Source organism: Danio rerio, chromosome 15 (assembly GCF_049306965.1).
Source record: "Danio rerio strain Tuebingen ecotype United States chromosome 15, GRCz12tu, whole genome shotgun sequence".
NCBI lineage: Eukaryota > Metazoa > Chordata > Actinopteri > Cypriniformes > Danionidae > Danio > Danio rerio.
The window spans coordinates 2,615,444-2,635,000 of NC_133190.1; the positions used below are offsets into that span (position 1 = coordinate 2,615,444).

Below are 19,557 nucleotides of genomic sequence, written 5' to 3' on the forward strand. Positions count from 1 at the left end.
GGGCTGAGCGCAACTGCTGGATATATGCCAAAAAACCACGCTAACGGGGGAAACGAGACAGATTCCGAAACAAACGTCTATGTGTGAAAGCACCGTAACATTGTATTTGCACACAATTGACAGACAGTCGCAGCACGCAGCTCTGGCTCGATCTGGCAGGCAAAAAGGCAGCACTGGCCCGATCGGGCCAGTAACATTCTGTACACTGGCCTGAGTGTCTCGCACGCTGGCCCCGGGCCATCGGGCAGTCCTTATTGTCGAGCCCTGACAAGGCAACGAAATGCAGTTTAGGTCTAAGGTCAAAAGAGTCCGTGAGGGGCAGAGTTCAAGAGGGTGACAACTCTCTCCTCAGTCTGCTGGTTTTTGTCCGGGGGAGCCTGAAGCGCCTGCCGGAAGTGAGCAGGGTGAGAGGTGTCCTTAAGAATACTGCGTGCTCGGCGAAGACTGTGTTTCTTCTGGATGTCCTCTGTGGCTGGCAGTGTGCTCCCTGTGATGCGCTGGGCAGTTTTCACCACCCGCTGCAGTGCCTTACGCTCAGCAACAGAGCAGCTTCCATACCAGACTGTGACGCAGTTGGTCTGGATGCTCTCTATTGGGCAGCGGTAGAAGTTCAGCAAGACGGCTGATGAAAGCTGGGTCTTCTTAAGTTGCCTTTAGAAGAATAGGCGCTGGTGAGCATTCTTGACCAGGCTGGAGGTGTTGGTGGTCTGGGAAAGGTCCTTTAACATGTGGGTCCCCAGGAACTTGAAGGATGAGACAGGCTCACCGCCATCCCATTGATGTGGATGGGATCATGTGAGCCTGTTCGTCCCTTTCTGAAGTCCACAATGAGCTCCTTGGTCTTGTTGGTGTTACGGAGCAGATTATTGTCGGTGCACCAAGTGGCCAAATGCTGTATCTCCACTCAATCATTATTGCTGATTAGACCAATCACTGTGGCGTCATCTGCAAATTTGATGATGGTGTTGGATCTGTATCAGGGGACACCACAGCCGAATGAACCGCCAGCTATTCCAGCATATGTTTTACTAAGCGGATGCCCTTCCGGCCACAACCCAGTACTGGGAAACACCCATACACTCTCGCATTCACACACTCACTCATACACTACAGACAGTTTAGTTTGTTTAATTCCCCTATAGCGCATGTGTTTGGAGGGAAACTGGAGCACCCGGAGGAAACCCATGCCAACACGGGGAGAACATGCAAACTCCATGCAGAAATGCCAACTGACCCAGGCGGGACTCAAACCGGCGACCTTCTTGCTGTGAGGCCACAGTGCTAACCACTGAGCCACCGTGTCATCCCTGAAGGCAAAATTATCAGCCTTAAAATTATTATTGTTTTTCAAAAATTTCCTAAATAACTTTTAACAGATTCAGGAATTGTTCACAGTATTTCCTATAATAATTTTTCCTCTGGATAAAGTCATATTTGGTTTTAGATTGGCTGGAAAAAAAGCAGTTTTAAATTTTCTGTAAACCATTTTTAAGGTAAACATCATAAGCCCCTTTCAGAATTGTTCTTGTGATTGGCTACAGAACAAACCAATGTTGTCCAATGACTTGCCTAATAAACCTAATTAAGCCTTTCAATTGCACTTTAAGCTCAGTACTAGTATTGCAAGCTAACTAGTGAAATATCACGCACCATCATCATGGCAAAGATAGAAGAATTACTTAATAAAATGATTATGTCTATAAAAAAAGTCTCTGTAAAAAGATAGTTTTGACTTGTGGTTTCAATCATTTTGACTTGTGGTTTTGTGTCATTTATTGCAGGTAGAAAATGGTGCTGAATACATTCTGGAGACCATCGACTCTCTGCAGAAGAACTCCTGGGTTGCGGATATCCAGGACTGCATAGACCCCGGGTAAACACCGTCACTTACTGCTCAATTAAATGTCTTTCTTTCTTTCTTTCTTTCTTTCTTTCTTTCTTTCTTTCTTTCTTTCTTTCTTTCTTTTTTATTTTTATTTATTTATTTATTTGGTTATTTATTTATTTGGTTTATTTATTTATTTATATATTTATTTTCATTTATTTATTTATTTATTTATTTTTATTTATTTGGTTATTTATTTATTTATTTATTTGGTTTATTTATTTATTTATTTTTATTTATTTATTTGTTTTATTTATTTGTTTATTTATTTATTTATTTTTATTCATTTATATGGTTATTTATTTATTTGTTTTATTTATTTTTATTTATTTATTTGGTTATTTATTTATTTGGTTATTTATTTATTTGGTTTATTTATTTATTTATATATTTATTTATTTTCATTTATTTATTTTTATTTGGTTATTTATTTATTTATTTGGTTTATTTATTTATTTATATATTTATTTATTTATTTTCATTTATTTATTTATTTGTCTGTTTTATTTATTTGTTTATTTATTTATTTCTTTTCATTCATTTATATGGTTATTTATTTATTTGTTTTATTTATTTATTTATTTATTTTCATTTATTTATTTATTTATTTATTTTTTATTTATAAAATTGTCATGAACAGTATGTAAAGACAAAATACTTCCACAGTATATCTTATTTATTATAAGCTAAATCAATATGTCTACTACCAGCCACAAGCATTTAAAGGGACGGTTCACCCAAAACTGAACATTCTGTCATCATTTACTCATCCTCCGCTTGTTGAGTGTAACTGCTCTCTAACTGCTGCGTTATATAACAGATTCCTTTACAGAGGCCGATGTGCTGACTTCTTTTTCATCCTTCGGTTGGGTCAAGCGCATATGTGAATCTACCAGAAACCTTTAGTCCAGGGCATCGAGTAAATGTCTTAAAATATAAATGACATTGCAGATCTGTTGGACAAACGGCAGATCTTCTTGTGTTTTCAGGGACAGTGGAGACGACATCGAGCTGGCCTCCTGTGCTCACAGTCAGCCGCCCAAAGACTTCTCGCTGGTGTCCTCCTGTAGCTGCGAGCTGCTGTGCGACGGTATGACAGGAACAGAACATCTGCATCACACACTTAAGCCGTATTTGCCGTGCACACGACATTCAGACAGTCACATGAGTCGCACATCATTTTCAGTTTTAACGCGCACCACAGGAGAGAAGCTGATTCTCACGGTGTCCGAAATAAAGCAGTGCAAAAGCATCATATCATGAGTTAACCTGTGATTTCCACCTCTATTCTGTCTGTGGTATTCAGGCTCACACCGAGGCTCTGCTGCCGGTGATCAGTCATCCGCTGCCCGCTGCCAGGAGCCGCCAGTGACCCAGCATCCCTCACACGTCCCGCTGGAGCGGTTCCTGCAGTCCCCAGAGGCCCAGAACACGAACACAGCATCAGGTACACACTGCAGTAATGCTGCTCTCAGATCAGCCACTCGAGTCCTCTTTCTGTAAAACACATTCTAGACTGTTTGTAATGACCGTGGAAGGGTTGTTTATGAAATGAACTCAAGGAAATATTCAGTAGTGATGGCCGATCGCGAACGAATCGTTCTCTTTAACTGGATCTTCTAAGGGAATCGGTTGAACCAGTTCACCAAATTGAACTGAATCATTTGAAGCAATTCGTGTCTCAAGTAAGCTCTTATCCACAGATTACTTTGATACCTCCTTTGACTCAGACTAAAACAGGTTCCCGAGTTATCGGAACAGTGGTAACTGAGAGGATGAGAGGATCTGGCGAAGCGTAAGTTTATTTCATAACAAAAAAATCTTAATGGAATTTAAGTGATTCATGCTTCATTTGGGTTGCAAAACTTCATTGTAAGAAACTTGTGGTGATGTTTTCATTCATTTTCCTTTGGCTTAGTCTGTATTTCAGAGGTCACCACAGCGGAATGAACCGCCAACTATTCCAGCACATGTTTTATTTCAGTCACACTTTACAATAAGGTTTCTTTAGTTAATGTATTCACTAATATTACATTGGGGTTCTTATCCTGCAGGAAACATGTTAATTTCCCATATGGCTCTTGTCTTTCAGGAAGTCCAGGTGAAACGCCAAGGGAAGGGGAAGGAGATGCTAGTCTGTCAGGTTACCCATGGTTCCATGGGACGCTGTCGCGGGTACGAGCAGCCCAACTGGTTCTGGCCGGGGGTGCTCGTAGTCACGGCCTCTTTGTGATCCGCCAGAGTGAGACCCGTCCTGGAGAATACGTCCTTACCTTCAACTTCCAGGGCAAAGCAAAGGTGAGCTGTGTCCAGCTGCCATAAGCCCCTTTCACACAGTGATACCGGTAAATATCTGGAAAATTTCCGGAACGACTTTACCGGGATATTCAAAAAAGCGCTGTTCACACAGGCGAGGACGTTACGGAAATTTTACGGAAAAGAGCATTCACACATCCATTCCAAAATACCGGTAAATTCTGACATCATTCACCACAAATGAGCTTTAAACGGCTGCGCTTGTGTTTGTAAACATTTGACTAAATTACAAACTCTGTGGATGATCAATATTGTGAACAACTTTCGCAGGATCACTTTCGCATGTCGAGATGTTCATAATATGTGCGTGTGCAGGCGCTCACAGGCTGTTTCACAGGCACACGCAAAGCTTGAAGGTAAACAAACAACGGCTTATCATAAGCATCTCATCGATGATTATTTACACAGTTGGCATTAAGAAGAACATATAAACGTGATCTGACTAACTTCTAGCAGCTAAATGTGTCTGGAAAAATATTCAAAGGCTTTTATCCTCACAAACCGCGCGGACGTAAATGCAACTTCTCTTTCCGGAAAATAGCCAGAACGAATTTACCGGTATTTTCAAAAAGGACCTGTTCACACACACAACCTTTCCGGAAAATTGCCGGCAATTTTCCAGAAAGGTCTGTATGTGTGAAAGGGGCTATAGACACTGCATTAGAAACGCCTCACACAAGCGGCAATTTGTTGTTTGTAATTTGATGCAAAGATGATACAACACACATAAGTGAAGTTTATTTATAAACAAATTTCGAGAGGATCACGTGCTTATGATTGTTTACAGCTGTTCCAAATTTAGCTAATAACTGATTATCCTATCAGACGATCCTTAACTCAACATAAATAACCAGACTTTTCTCATCTCAATATCTTCGTCTCGAAGAAACCCCCCACTCAACCCTACTTTCCCTCCTTTCAAACAGGCGTCACGGTGGCCAGTGATTAGCGCTGTTGCCTCACAGCAAGAATGCCCCTGGTTTAATTCCTTTCCAAACCAGACGGCATTTCTGTGCGGAGTTTTGCTCGTTCTCCCCGTGATCGCGTGAGTTTTCCCCAAGTCCTCCGGTTTCCTCCCACAGTTCACTCTAAACAATTAATCCAAAATATTTTAGCCAAACTCTGAGTACACCTTTAGCATCCATATCGGACACTTAGCTACAATAAGCAGGAGGGGGAGTCATTGAGATCTACCTGAGCTCAAACTCCCCTCTCGCCTTGCAACGGGAGGGAACCCAGGGCTCGAAGATCTTATAAGCTCAGGACTCTCTCCCGGGACAGCACGCCAAACTAGCTTTATTATTAATCATCAGCTAAGTGTGAACTCTTAAAATGCATATAAACGTGCATATATTTAAAAATAAATCTAATTAATAAAAACTTTGAAGCATTTCAGATGCTGATGACCGTTAAACCGTCATAACAGTCTTGTGGAAAGGCTCCATCTTGTGCATGTTCATTATCAAGGTATATTGAATATCAGTGTGTGTGTTCTTGTGTTTTTGTCAGCACCTACGGCTGTCTGTGAACGACAGTGGACAGTGTCACGTTCATCACCTGTGGTTCCAGACGGTCGCCGATATGTTACGGCATTTCCATACGCACCCGATCCCGCTGGAGTCTGGCGGATCCACGGACATCACTCTACGATCATACGTTCAAGTCCAGCGCTCGCCAACAGGTATCCTGATCACAAACACACATTTTCTAATAGTGTACCGCATATTAGAGCACTGTGTTCCAGTTTTATGTTTACTTGATGCATTTAAATTTTATTTACTTGCTTTAGTTTTATAAATTGTTTATTTTATTTATATGTGACTTTAGTGGCATATACATTTTAGTTAAGGATTTAATAACTATATACATTATATACAGTTCAGTGAGTGCTCTGTTCGATAACACTGTGCAGTTCTAATGAATTGAAATGGATAGAAAATAAATTCGGAATCGGAATTTTAATTGATGTGCTGACTTTATCAAGTTGTCAATATAACAACGCACATACTAATACAAACTATTGCAATATATCACAATATTTATTAATATGTATTGCATCGTGACCCATCGTTTTTTTTCACCCTAATGATGACATGTGCACATACAAGTTACCAGATTGATGACGCAAATAGAAGTGAGCGTGCCTAATGACTAGCCTCTCAGGGAATTAAATATATATATATATATGTGTGTGTGTGTGTGTGTGTGTGTGTATATATATATATATATATATATATATATATATATATATATATATATATATATATTAGCGCTGTCAAAATTAACGCGTTAAAGCATGCGATAAATTTTAAATAATTAACGCGTTAAAAAAATTTTTACGCAATTAACGCATGCAGGTATTTTTACTTCCTGTTGTGGTGGACGTGTGTTCAACATGCAATAAATGTGGATAAGACCAAGGAAGTACTTTTTGAAGGCAAGTTCCAGTATAAAACCATTAGGTACATCACAGGTTATCCAGAATTTCATGCAATTTCGGGTGTTTCATTTTTAACTTTCGACTTCTGTTGTAAGTTGATACCGCATGGCGAACAGAAAGAAAATCCTCCGCATTTCGTGACTCGATGTTCCTTTAAGGTAAGGTTCCTTTTAAGGCTACACAGTAGAATTTTAAGAGTATTATCTTAATCATATTAAAATCGGAGTATTGGTGTCTTACGTAAATGTACTCAGTACGTCTGGTGAAGTCGCGAGCTGTCAGAGACAGGGCATTACTCTGCCTTTCAGCATGAGCCCTCCAAGTTTAGCGTGTTTCCTCATTAAACGCAATGAAAGCGTATGCTTTGCGTTGTTGTGTCAGAATCCTTTTGAAATACAGTAATACTTTAGGACGCTTAGTTTAAGCAAATTTGATGAACGTGATCATGTGTGTTGAATCTGAGGGGAGTCGCTCCAGTATGGAAGGCCGTTGGGGCCAAAACGTCTGCAGCGCGTTGTGTGTGTGTCTGTCTGTGTGTGTGTCTGTGTCAGGCCCGTTGAGGGGTGTCAGGGGTGGAGAGAGCGACTTTCTGAGTAGGGGCGAGAGGGGTGTGCAATGTATTTAACGACCGGTTTGCGAGAAATTATCATTCATTTGCGGGCATTTGGGAGTCTCTGTGCACTTGCGGGATACTCCTAGTCTTAGCAACTGGATGAATGTAAAGGAGGATTAAGCTAAATTGTTTCTACTCTATAATTAATGTTCTCAACTCACAGCAATAAAACTTTACAATGAGTGCAACAGTTTGTATTCTATAGTTTATTATTATAATTTTTCATTTTTCATATCTGCAATGCCTGTATTTTGGCATTTTTTTGCAGTCCACTTAAAATCCAACATGGAAACCAATGTTTTCTTTATTGGCATTGATTGTTTTGAAATTTAAATGTCATTAACATTCCTGTGTTTTAATTTCTGTAATAAATATGGCTGTCAAGCCAGGATCTTGATGGTTTATTGTGGGTATGTTGTTTACATGAAGAAATCTGTGTTACAAGTTAAACAAAAATTCTATGAAACCATTATATTTTGAATTTAATTCTAATAAAACAATTATATTTTGAATTTAAATAGTTTTTGTCTTGCGTTTACATAAATTTTACATTTGAATAGCCAAAATGATAAGTTTTAGTATTTTAAATGCGATTAATCGCGATTAAGTTTTTTAAAAAGGTGCGATTAATTAGTTAATTTTTTTTATCGATTGACAGCACTAATATATATATATATATATATATATATATATATGTATATATGTATATATATATATATATATATATATATATATATATATGTATGTATATATATATATGTATATATGTATATATATATATATATATATATATATATATATATATATATATATATATATATGTATGTATATATATATGTATATATATATATATATATGTATATATATATATATGTATATATATATATATATATGTATATATATATATATGTATATATATATATATATATATATATATATRTATATATATATATGTATATATATATATATRTATATATATATGTATATATATATATGTATATATGTATATATGTATATATATATATATATATATATGTATATATATATATATATATATATGTATGTATATATATATATATATATATATATATGTGTATATATATATATATATATATATATATATATATATATATATATATATATATGTATATATATGTATATATATGTATATATATATATATATATATATATATATATATGTCTTTGGTGTAACTTTTAAACATTCTGTCAAGGGTCTACAGATGAACAACAGACATTTTTGGCTAATTCTGGCACATTTTACAGAAATGCTTATTAATGTGCATTGCCCCTTATAAATAAACAAACTAAACCAAACTTTTATATGTTCGCAGTTTGAGTTTCCTCAGCTGATGTGTATATTGTGTGTGAATGCACAGATGCGGTGGCTCCTCATGTCCCAGTGGCCCCGCGGGACCCTTCAGCATGTCGCTCGGAGTCAACCCATCCGCCATCTGGAGCTGCAGAAACGCCGCTGTCCTCCAGCTCGTCCTCATCCCCGATGGCTCAGCCCAGCACAGGCCTCCACAGCCGCAGCAACAGCGCAGAGAGACTCCTCGAACCCGCAGCCGCCGCCACTGCAGACGACTACCACGACACGGACGGCACACGGCGGACTAGAGCTGTGGAGAACCAGTACTCCTTCTACTGATGCTCATACTGATCCGTCCACACCTGCTGCTGCTGCTGCTCTGATTGGCTACTGGATTTACATGCAGTAACACTCCTACATTAGACCAGCGGTTCTCAATTTCAGTCCTCATCATCCCTCGTCCTGCACATTTTGTATGGCTGCATCTGAAATCATTTACTACTCGAGTAGGTACTACATTTACTACACGACGCTTGGAAAAGTGTTCTCTATATAGTGTGAATGTGAGCATGAATGGAATTGGGATGTACTACATCCACTATTAGTCATTATCACATGATCGATCAGTTGCGTCGCTTCACTCCCATTCATGAATTCTCTGGCATTGCATCATGGGATAGTGTAGCATCCATCAGATGTGCACTTCAGAATCAAGCTGGAAGTAGTAGGTACTTCTCACCTACTGTTTTTTGAATTATGTTACTGCGTCAGTGTATTTACAGTAAATATTTCAGTGTGAACGCACTACTTACACTATTTATACTACAAAATGGCGTAGAATAGTGCATAAATATGCGATTTGGGATGCACCTTATAAATTCGAACTTAGTACTCGGCTCACATATTGTTTTTAGCTTACTATATAGTGGTGTTGTCGAGATATTGAATTTCGGTACGAATAAGTACTGAGATTTTAAAGACATCCGTTTTCCCGCTAACATTTGAGCGATGTTGAGTGGTTCTGAAACCGTGCAGATTTGCCATTATGTTCATGTGCTCAACAGAAATGACTGTGATTGGCCCTGAAGATCATCAGTTCACCAAACTCACCGCTGTTTACTGAGTGCAAAGATCAGTCGATTCACCAGCGGATCGCTTGTATGTCAGCTTATAAACAGCTTTATAACCGTTTCAGTGTCTGTATCTGTGGTTATACTCAGCAAACAGCGGTGAAGAGTGGTGAACTGATGACCTTCACGGCCAATCACAGTCCATGGCAAATAAGCCGTGTTTACAAACGTGCTCAACAGCGCTTAAATGTTAACAGGAAATGGAGGTTTTTAAAATCTCAGTACTGATTGGTACCGAAATTCATTATCGCGACAACACTACTATATAGTGGGGAAGTATGCAATTTCAGATGCAGCCTAAAGCTGCGGTCACACTGGGCTTTTCCTCCCATAGACTTTCATTCATACGCACACGAATGCGTCAGACCGGAAACGTAAGCTCATGCGTCAAGTTTCGCAGGTTGCTGCAGTGCAAAGTTCAAGCTTGCTGAACTCTGACCTGCAAAATCGCTTTACTTGACTGCGTGAGACCAATCAAGGATTAAAACATGACCTCTCTGGTCAAAAATTTCAAACATTTAGCAATCGCTCGCGTTTTTAAATGTCTAATAAGCTTGCCTAATCCCGCCCCTTTTCCCAGCTCCGCACGACAGAATTTCGCACACACAAACTCTAGTGTGACCGCAACTTATCTCTTCCTTACTTAACACACCTGATTCAGATCATCAACTCGTTAACTGAGAGATCCATGAACTGATCCTTGTGAGTCAGATAAGAGACACATACAAAATGTGCAGGGCGAGGGAGCCCGAGGACAGGAATCGGGATCCACTGCGTTAAAGGGGCAGTTCACACAAGAACGAAAATGTACACTGCAAACAAAAATGCTAGTGTTTGTCTTGTTTCTAGTCCAAGTATCATATTAGAAGCATTTTCTAGACGAGCAAAACATATAGAATTCTTGTGTTTAAGAAATAATTTGCCAAAATTTAGTGTTCAAAAAAAAAAAGCTGCACTGTAAAAAATGCTTTTCTTGCTTAGATTTTTTCGTCTTGTTTCTAGTCTAAATATCTGAAAATTCCTAAATCAAGAAGAATTTTCTAGACAAGCAAAACATATAGTCTTGTTTTGAGAAATAATATGCCAATATTAAGTGAGTTTTTCCTTAAAACAAGCAAAATAATCTGCCAATGGGGTAAGCAAAATAATCTTACATCAAAAGAAAAAACAAGATTATTTTGCTGACCCCATTGGCAGATTATTTTGCTTGTTTTAAGGAAAAGCTCTCTTAATATTGGCATATTATTTCTCAAAACAAAACAATATGTTTTGCTTGTCTAGAAAATGCTTCTTGATATAAGAAATTTTAGATATTTAGACTAGAAACAAGACAAAAAATCTAAGCAAGAAAAGCATTTTTTGCAGAGTAAATAGTTGGGCAATGGGGTAATTTAAATAATCTTATGTCAAAAGGAAATACTAGATTATTTCGCTTACCCCATTGGCAGATTGTTTAGCTTGCTTTAAGGCAAAACTCATTTCATTTTGGTGTATTATTTCTGAAAACAAGACTATATGTTTTACTTGTCTAGAAAATGCTTCTTAATTTAAGATTTTTTTTGATATTTGGACCAAAAACAGTGCAGTGTACTGACTATTTACTCCCCTTTAAGTTTATTTCTTCTGTTGAACACAAAAGGAGATATATTGAAGAATGGTGGCAACCTGTAACCATTGACGTTGTAAAAAAATGCTGGGCTCCACACAATTGATTTGTGTTAGAACAACAACATTGCTTTTCCGGGGCTGAGTCGTGGGGACAGCAGTCTTAGGAGAGAACCCCAGACTTCCCTCTCCCCAGACACTTCCTCCAGCTCCTCCTGAGGCGTTCCCAGGCCAGCCGAGAGACATAAGCCCCTTTCACACATACTTGCCGGCAATTTTCCGGAAAGGTTGTATGTGTGAACAGGCCCTTTTTGAAAATACCGGTAAATTCGTTCTGGCAATTTTCTGGAAAGAGAAGTTGTAACATTACCGGCAATTTGCCGGAATGCTGCTCTGTGTGAATGCAGAAGGAAGATTGCCGTAATAAGCGCGTGCACGTCTAGAACGTGCTGACGTGAGACGTCTGCTTTAGCCAATCACAACAGTCAGACGCATTCACGTCCGCGCGGTTTGTGAGGATAAAAGCCTTTGAATATTTTTCCAGACACATTTAGCTGCTAGAAGTTAGTCAGATCACGTTTATATGTTCTTAATGCCAACTGTGTAAATAATCATCGATGAGATGCTTATGATAAGCCGTTGTTTGTTTACCTTCAAGCTTTGCGTGTGCCTGTGAAACAGCCTGTGAGCGCCTGCACACGCACATATTATGAACATCTCGACATGCGAAAGTGATCCTGCGAAAGTTGTTCACAAGATTGATCATCCACAGAGTTTGTAATTTAGTCAAATGTTTACAAACACAAGCGCAGCCGTTTAAAGCTCATTTGTGGTGAATGATGTCAGAATTTACCGGTATTTTGGAATGGATGTGTGAATGCTCTTTTCCGGAAAATTTCCGTAACGTCCTCGCCTGTGTGAACAGCGCTTTTTTGAATATACCGGTAAAGTCGTTCCGGAAATTTTCCAGATATTTACCGGTATCACTGTGTGAAAGGGGCTTATGTCCCTCCAGCGTGTCCTGGGTCTTCCCCGAGGCCTCCTCCCGGTTAGACATGCCTGGAACACCTCCCTGGGTAGGCATTCAGGAGGCATCTGAAACAGATGCCTGAGCAACGACTCCTGGGTGACAGAGCTCTTCACCCTATGTATAAAGGTGCTCTCTGCCACCCTGTCAAGGAAACTCATTTCGGCCGCTTGTATCCAAGATCTTGTCCTTTTGGTCATGACCCAAAGCTCATGACCATAGGTGAGAGTAGGAACGTAGATTGACCGGTAAATTGAGAGCTTTGGCTCCATCAGCTCCTTCTTTACAACAATGGACAGGTACATCGACCGCATTACTGTTGCCTCTGCACCAATCCGCCTGTCAATCTCACGTTCCATCCTTCCCTCACTCGTGAACAAACCTCAAGATACTTGAACTCCTCCACCTGGAGTAAGGACTCTCCTCCAACCTGGTGTTGGCGAACCAGCTTCTTCCAGTGATTTTCAGTTTTTCCTGGATTGGGACAACATGAATGAATTAAGTTAACTTATTAGTTTCTACCAGGCACGTGCACACATAGGGCTCAACCTGTGCAGTGCACATGCCCTTTTTAGTCGTGGATATAAAGTGCCCTTTAAAAATGATTAAAAGTGCCCCCGCGACGCGACACACCCTCCGTCCCGCCCTTCAGTAGGCGCGCGACAACACCACTCTTGAGTACGCGCGCTCAACTCACCCCCTCCCCCCGCTTTACAGTACGCGCGCGACAACACAGCTGATCAGAACGCGCGCGACAACACCGCTCTTCAAGAAAGCACATGCACATGCCCTTTGGACGGTCTCTGCACGGGCCTGGTTTCTACAAATATAAGTGAATTAAACATGAAACAAACAAAAGTAAACTCCACAATTCTGTTACTTCTGTTCTTAAATCAGTAGTTTCAACAAACAGCAAACATATACTTTTTGGTGTAGTAGGAAAAGCAAATACTATGAAAGAAAGTTACAGGTTTTCAGCATTATTCAAAATATCTTCTGTGTTCATCAACTCATAAAGGTTTGACACAAGTAAAGGGTGAGTAAACGATGACAGAATTTCTCATTTTTGCGTGAACTAACCCTTTAACTTACTAGCTGAAGAGACGGGTTGGTTTTCCTCACACACACACACACAGATGTCAGGATGTGTTTCGCCTTTGTGTTGTTTCTCAGTGCTGATGAAAACACCCCATGAGTCCACACCGTCCTACAGCTTTCCGTAATTTAAGATTTTATAATGTGTTCGAAAAAAGGTTCTTGTGTTCGTCATTAAAAAGTGTGTAATTAATAGGGGTGGGAATTCCTACTATCCGATATCATGTGCCACAATACAATATTATTATGATTTAAACACCTTGCAGAATTGTGTGTAATATTGTTCTTCAGATTACAGATTCAGATTCAGCTTTTGTTTTTATTGAGTTCTTTTAAATGATCTGCATACACAGTTGTGTTTCCATCCACCTATTATTATGCACATTTTTGAAATATTCATTCATTCATTCATTTTCTTGTCGGCTTAGTCCCTTTACTAATCCAGGGTCGCCACAGTGGAATGAACCGCCAACTTATCCAGCAAGTTTTTATGCAGCGGATGCCCTTCCAGCCGCAACCCATCTCTGGAAAACATCCACACACATTCACACACACACACTCATACACTACGGACAATTTAGTCTACCCAATTCACCTGTACCACATGTCTTTGGACTGTGGGGGAAACCGGAGCACCCGGAGGAAACCCACGTGAAGGCAGGGAGAACATGCAAACTCCACACAGAAATGCCAACTGAGCCAGCCAAGGCTTGAACCAGCGACCTTCTTGCTGTGAGGCGACAGCACTACCTACTGCACCACTGCCTCGCACATTTTTGAAATATCGAATTAAAAATGATTCATTTAAATGACAAGATGCTCGTAAATTTTATTAAATAATTAAATAATAATAATGTTATTAAAAAATATATACACAACTAAGTAAGGTAAACTTTTTATCTAATGAGAAAAACACATAAACTATGACGAAAACACATTTACTGAAATAAATTGTGCATTAAAAGTGATGTAATTTTCTTATAAGTGGTCATGTGATGATAAACTGTTTGTGATAGGACGACGCAATCTCATAGCAATTCGTAACTTTTTGATTCAGTGGCTAATTCGTATAAACTCGTAAAATTTAGCACGATTTGCTCATCCCTCAATGACAGTTGGGGTTAGGGGTGGGGTTGGGTGCCACGCCTCCTTTTTAAAATCGTAAAATTTCATACGACGGAACTTGTACGAATTTGCCACTAAACTGACAAAACATAAAATACTTACGTTTCCTCGTGAGATCAGGCTGGATGGGACACATTAGTGGACTTTGCAGGTTTTCCAGCACATTGTAAAACATCTGAAATTTTGTTTTTGTTTCTAAAACCTGTCAGTCCGCAATCACAGTCCTTCCGTATTATTATTATTATTCTGTCTTGAGTATCTGTCTGTGCTCGCAAAGAGCGTCTCACACCTCCAAATGCCACTGCAATCACTGCGCTCATTGCGTTGTGTCTTCTGAGGCGCAACTCATTTATTAAAGAAAGGAAAACCACCACAGTGGCAAATCGCAATGCACTAAACTACATTTCTCTGGCTGATATTTGCTCCAGTTTATCAGGAAGCCGGGTTCATACGCTCATGGAAAACCTGGTTTTTAGTTTTTACATGGCATTTTCCAGGCCTGGAAAAGTTTTGGAAAAACAGAAAAACCCACAAGATTTTGGAAAAATCATGGAAATTACATTTATATTAGTCATTTAGCCGGACGATTTTTTTTTTTTCCAAAGCTGCGGTCACACTAGAGATTGTGCTTACGAAATTCTGTCGTAAGGCGCTGAAAAGGTTTGGTAATAAACAATATGATTAGACGTCAATAAAAGTGAGCAATTGCTCCATGTTTTAAATTTTATTTCATTAAATTATCTTCTATTGGTCTACCGTGATCACCTGATGCGATTTCGCAGGTAAGAATTCACTAAGCTTGAACTTTCGAATGCAGTGAAATGCAAAACTTGTCACACGTCATGAAAATTGACTTGAAAGTCCTGAAAAAGTCCTGGAATTTCTGTAGTAAAAATGCTTATGAACCCAGAGGAAGTGATGCTTTTGTCCTCTTTTGTTTCTTGTTGGATGGAAACGCTGCTTTATTCGCAAATGTTTTATGCGATATTACAGTTTTGTGGATAAATTAATTCACAGCTTTGGATGGAAACACAGCTAGTGTACGTTATTACACCTAGCAAGCACATTAATGGGGAGGCTGTAACGTTTGTTTGTATATTATAGATAGTTTGTCACAAACAAACGTTACAGCCTCCCCATTAATGTGCTTGCTTGGATAAATTAATTCTCAGCTTTGGATGGAAACACAGCTAGTGTACGTTATTACACCTAGCAAGCACATTAATGGGGAGGCTGTAACGTTTGTTTGTATATTATAGATAGTTTGTCACAAACACCATTGAAAAAATCAATTCCTAAGACAATGCTGATACTGTTATTGCAACATTATTATTTATTTTACTGTATTTATTTGGAGATCTATAAGCTCTGTGTACATTAAATTATGTTTAATCTATTAAAATCTGGTGCAACCTGAGGTATTCAAGGGCAGTCCAATAATGTCTTCTCAGAAGTTTTGGTCATAGTTATATTTTAATTTCTTTTTCCTTCTGCAACATCAGTGCAGCGAAATTAGCTCAGTTTACGAATATTAATAATTAATAATAACAAGGTATTATCAATTATGAACATTTAGAATTAACTTATATTTAATTTAACAAAATAAATATAATAATGACTTCACCTCTAAGCGGACTCTAGAATTATTGATTTATTTACAAAAATCGAATTAAACTACTTCTTGTAAAGTAGATGAATAGAAGTTTTAGTAAGCTTAATAAGCTTGTAGGAAGGGTCTATCGTTAAAGTGACGTTTTCTGTGAGGCAAAACAAAGACAATCCAACGTAGTTATAGCTTGATTTATTTTACGGGTTTGTTTGACGTCGCAGTACGGTGCGTTTAGCTAGTGTGAACGTGTCTTCTGAACTCGGGTGCGCACCCGTGAACCGTACCCGAGTCCGCCTGTAAGAGGTGGTCTGGGGTACAGTTCATGCGAACTCTGGTACAGTTCGTACCAAATTATGGAAGTGAACCGCCAACTGTACAACAAACTTTAGTTTTCATAACGTTCGTTTGTGTTGTGTGTGTGTCACGTTTCATACCTTGGTGACAAGCGCGGGACTGAGCCAGAGCAAACACAGTGATACACAGTGATGTCTGCTTGTCTTCTCCAAAAACAGCTCCTGCAGACGCTGTGTGATGTTCTGAATGTTTATAATATGTTTGCGGCAGATGGACGCGAGTCGCTTTCTGTATGTCCGAAACCAAAAGCTTCAGTAAAAGCAGAATGACCGCGATGTGCTGACCTCTTTCCATTTCGGCGCTTGCTTGCGTGACCGCCACCTAGCAACGGCCGTAAACAAAACAGCAGCTCGATGACGCAAGCGTACCGGGGTTCAGAAGGAAAAAGACAGTGTGAACACAAACCAACCGAGGAGGTGGCAGGGGGAGACCATCGAACTTTGGTACGGTCCAGGCAAATGAACCAAGTGTCAAAGCACAAACGTTGACTCAGGCGAGTCACATGAGTATAGAAACGAGGCCTGCCCCGTCAGGGACACTTCTGCAGAGACTTTCTGCTGAGACCTTTTTGCAGAGGTTTGAGGGGTGTAACACGTACCCAAAGGCAATGGTTGGGTAACTCCCCAGTCTATCTTCTCTGGGCCACATAAGGCTCACAGCCACAACAGCCAGAGCTTACTGTGCCAAATATTTGCCAAAAGTGGCCCAGATATGTTTTAAGATAACTGGGCCACGTTTGCACTTACACATGTGAGCCACTTTGGGTTCAGACCCAGATTACCCTTAAATGACTATGCCACTATTTTGCTAACTGTGGCCCACATTTGTCCTCCATCATTTGGGCCAAATTGATCATTTCCCACATGGGCCACATTGGGCTCACATTCAGATTATATTTTGCCACAAGTGTCAAATCTTTGGCTTAAATGGCCCATATATGAACTTGAATCTTTGGCCGCCCTTTGCCATTGTACAGGTGGGCCACTTCAGGCTCACATTCATTTAGTCTGGGCCGGAGGAAGACCACCAGTGCCGCACAACTGCCTAAAGCGGCCCACATTCGCATGCTATGTACACTTTTGCAATGTTTTTTCCCCACAAAGGGTTTCCAACATAATTTCATTTAACAGCCACACATGAGAATCACCCTGAAATGATGTGTTTATTTAATTGTGCTGGTTGAATAAGCCTCTCGGTGCAGATGAGAGGGTCAGATGAGATTTCAGACCGTTTCTCCCACATCTCCACAGGAAGTGAAGTCATCTGAGAGCGGTCACACTTCACTGGCTGCTTCCTGTTCAGCCCTGATGTGATGTGGTGCTGTTGAACTGAGTTGATGTCTGTTGTGTGTGATGATTGCCGCTGTTGATCATCTGTGACATTTTTCCATGTTGAATAAACAAAATCAACAGACCCTCGCATTATATGCCGCTTCACAGTGACTGCTCAATGAAGACACATCTGTTCCTGTCCATGTATGTGTCAGTGCTCTCAAGAATTGTGTAAGCGCAGTATTGTTCCTCACGTGTTTGGTTTCAGATGGAGTCAGATGTTTCCACTGATGTGGTTTAATCTCGGATGTTGTGACAGTCTTGTGTGTGTGTGTGTGTGTGTGTGTGTGTGTGTGTGTTGTGAATGAAGGAACCAAACTGGCATGTACTTTGGATCGTTTGCTGTTCATTGTGAATTAGCTGTGCTTCAACAGTTCATTGTCACCCAAAAAAAACTACTATTGTGAGTCTTGCTTTAGACTGAAGAGCTTTTCTTACAGAGGTTTGGAGATTGTTGTGCATTTTCTCAATATCCTTGCAGAAGAAGTCTTCCAGGCTGGCGTTAGCTGCTTTTAGAAAGGGTTTTGGTCACTTGCTTATTGCTACAGTTGTGGTGAATAACACTTTGAAAAATTGATTCATTGCTATTCTCTCAAATCGATTTTGAGTTTAGTTTTTAACAGCAGACGACTCAATAGACTGGTTTTTAAAAGCAGACGACGCTCTAGGCTGGTTTTAAACAGCAGATGGCGCTCTAGGCTAGTTTTTGACAATAGACAGCGCTCTAAGCTAGATTTAACAGCACACGGCGCTTTAGGATAGTTTTTAACAGCGGACTTCGCTCGAGGTGGTGCTCTAGGCTAGTTTTTAAGAACAGCCGATGCTCTAGGCTAGTTTTTAATAGCAGATGTTGCTCCAGGCTAGTCTTTAACAACAGACGACGCTCTAAGCTATTTTTTAAAACAGACGGCGCTCTAGGCCAGTTTTTAACAACAGATGGCGCTCTAGGCTAGTTTTTAACAACAGACGGCGCTCTAGGCTAGTTTTTAATAGCAGATGGCACTCTAGGCTAGTTTTTAATAGCAGATGGCACTCTAGGCTGCCTTTTAACAACAGACGGCGCTCTAGGCTAGTTTTTAATAGCAGATGGCACTCTAGGCTAGTTTTTAAACAGCAGATGGCGCGCTAGGCTGGTTTTTCACAACAGACGGCGCTCTAGGCTAGTTTTTAATAGCAGATGGCACTCTAGGCTAGTTTTTAATAGCAGATGGCACTCTAGGCTGGCTTTTAACAACAGACGGCGCTCTAGGCTAGTTTTTAAACAGCAAATGGCGCTCTAGGCTGGTTTTTCACAACAGACGGCGCTCTAGGCTAGTTTTTAAAACAGATGGCGCTCTAGGCTAGTTTTTAAACAGCAGATGGCGCTCTAGGCTGGTTTTTAACAACAGATGGCGCTCTAGGCTAGTTTTTAATAGCAGATGGCGCTCTAGGCTAGTGTTTAACAGCAGATGGCACTATAGGCTAGTGTTTAACAGCAGATGGCACTATAGGCTAGTGTTTAACAGCAGACAGGATTGTGGGGGAAACCGGAGCACCCAGAGGAAACCCACGCCAACACAGGGAGAACATGCGAACTCAACACAGAAACGCCAACTGACCCAGCCGGGACTCGAACCAGCGGCCTTCTTGCTGTGAGGCAACAACGCTAATCACTGAGCAACTGCGCCACCCTATCCAAGATTAATCCAGGAAAGCAG

The 19,557-nt window shown here is 39.9% G+C and overlaps 1 protein-coding gene and 2 long non-coding RNA genes across 3 annotated transcripts in view; 2 read left to right on the plus strand and 1 right to left on the minus strand.

Annotated features, from left to right (window-relative positions):
* Positions 1-13,703, plus strand: part of sh2b2 (SH2B adaptor protein 2) — a 29,097-nt gene extending 15,394 nt beyond the window's left edge. The window contains exons 4-9 of the mRNA XM_009291417.5: positions 1,782-1,873; positions 2,875-2,975; positions 3,192-3,332; positions 3,978-4,183; positions 5,711-5,882; positions 8,652-13,703. Of these exons, the coding sequence (XP_009289692.1) occupies positions 1,782-1,873; positions 2,875-2,975; positions 3,192-3,332; positions 3,978-4,183; positions 5,711-5,882; positions 8,652-8,923 (984 nt within the window). The 3' untranslated portion in view covers positions 8,924-13,703. The remainder of the gene's footprint in view (positions 1-1,781; positions 1,874-2,874; positions 2,976-3,191; positions 3,333-3,977; positions 4,184-5,710; positions 5,883-8,651) is intronic.
* A 49-nt stretch (positions 13,704-13,752) lies between these two features.
* Positions 13,753-17,822, minus strand: LOC141377984 (uncharacterized). The gene is made up of 2 exons (XR_012391221.1): positions 15,776-17,822; positions 13,753-15,620 (listed from the first exon to the last, which is right to left on the minus strand). It is a non-coding gene; the product is annotated as an uncharacterized lncRNA (long non-coding RNA).
* Positions 17,815-19,557, plus strand: part of LOC141377993 (uncharacterized) — a 2,581-nt gene continuing 838 nt past the window's right edge. Inside the window, exon 1 of the long non-coding RNA XR_012391231.1 lies at positions 17,815-19,557. This exon is cut by the window's right edge and continues 50 nt beyond it. This is a non-coding gene — a long non-coding RNA (uncharacterized lncRNA).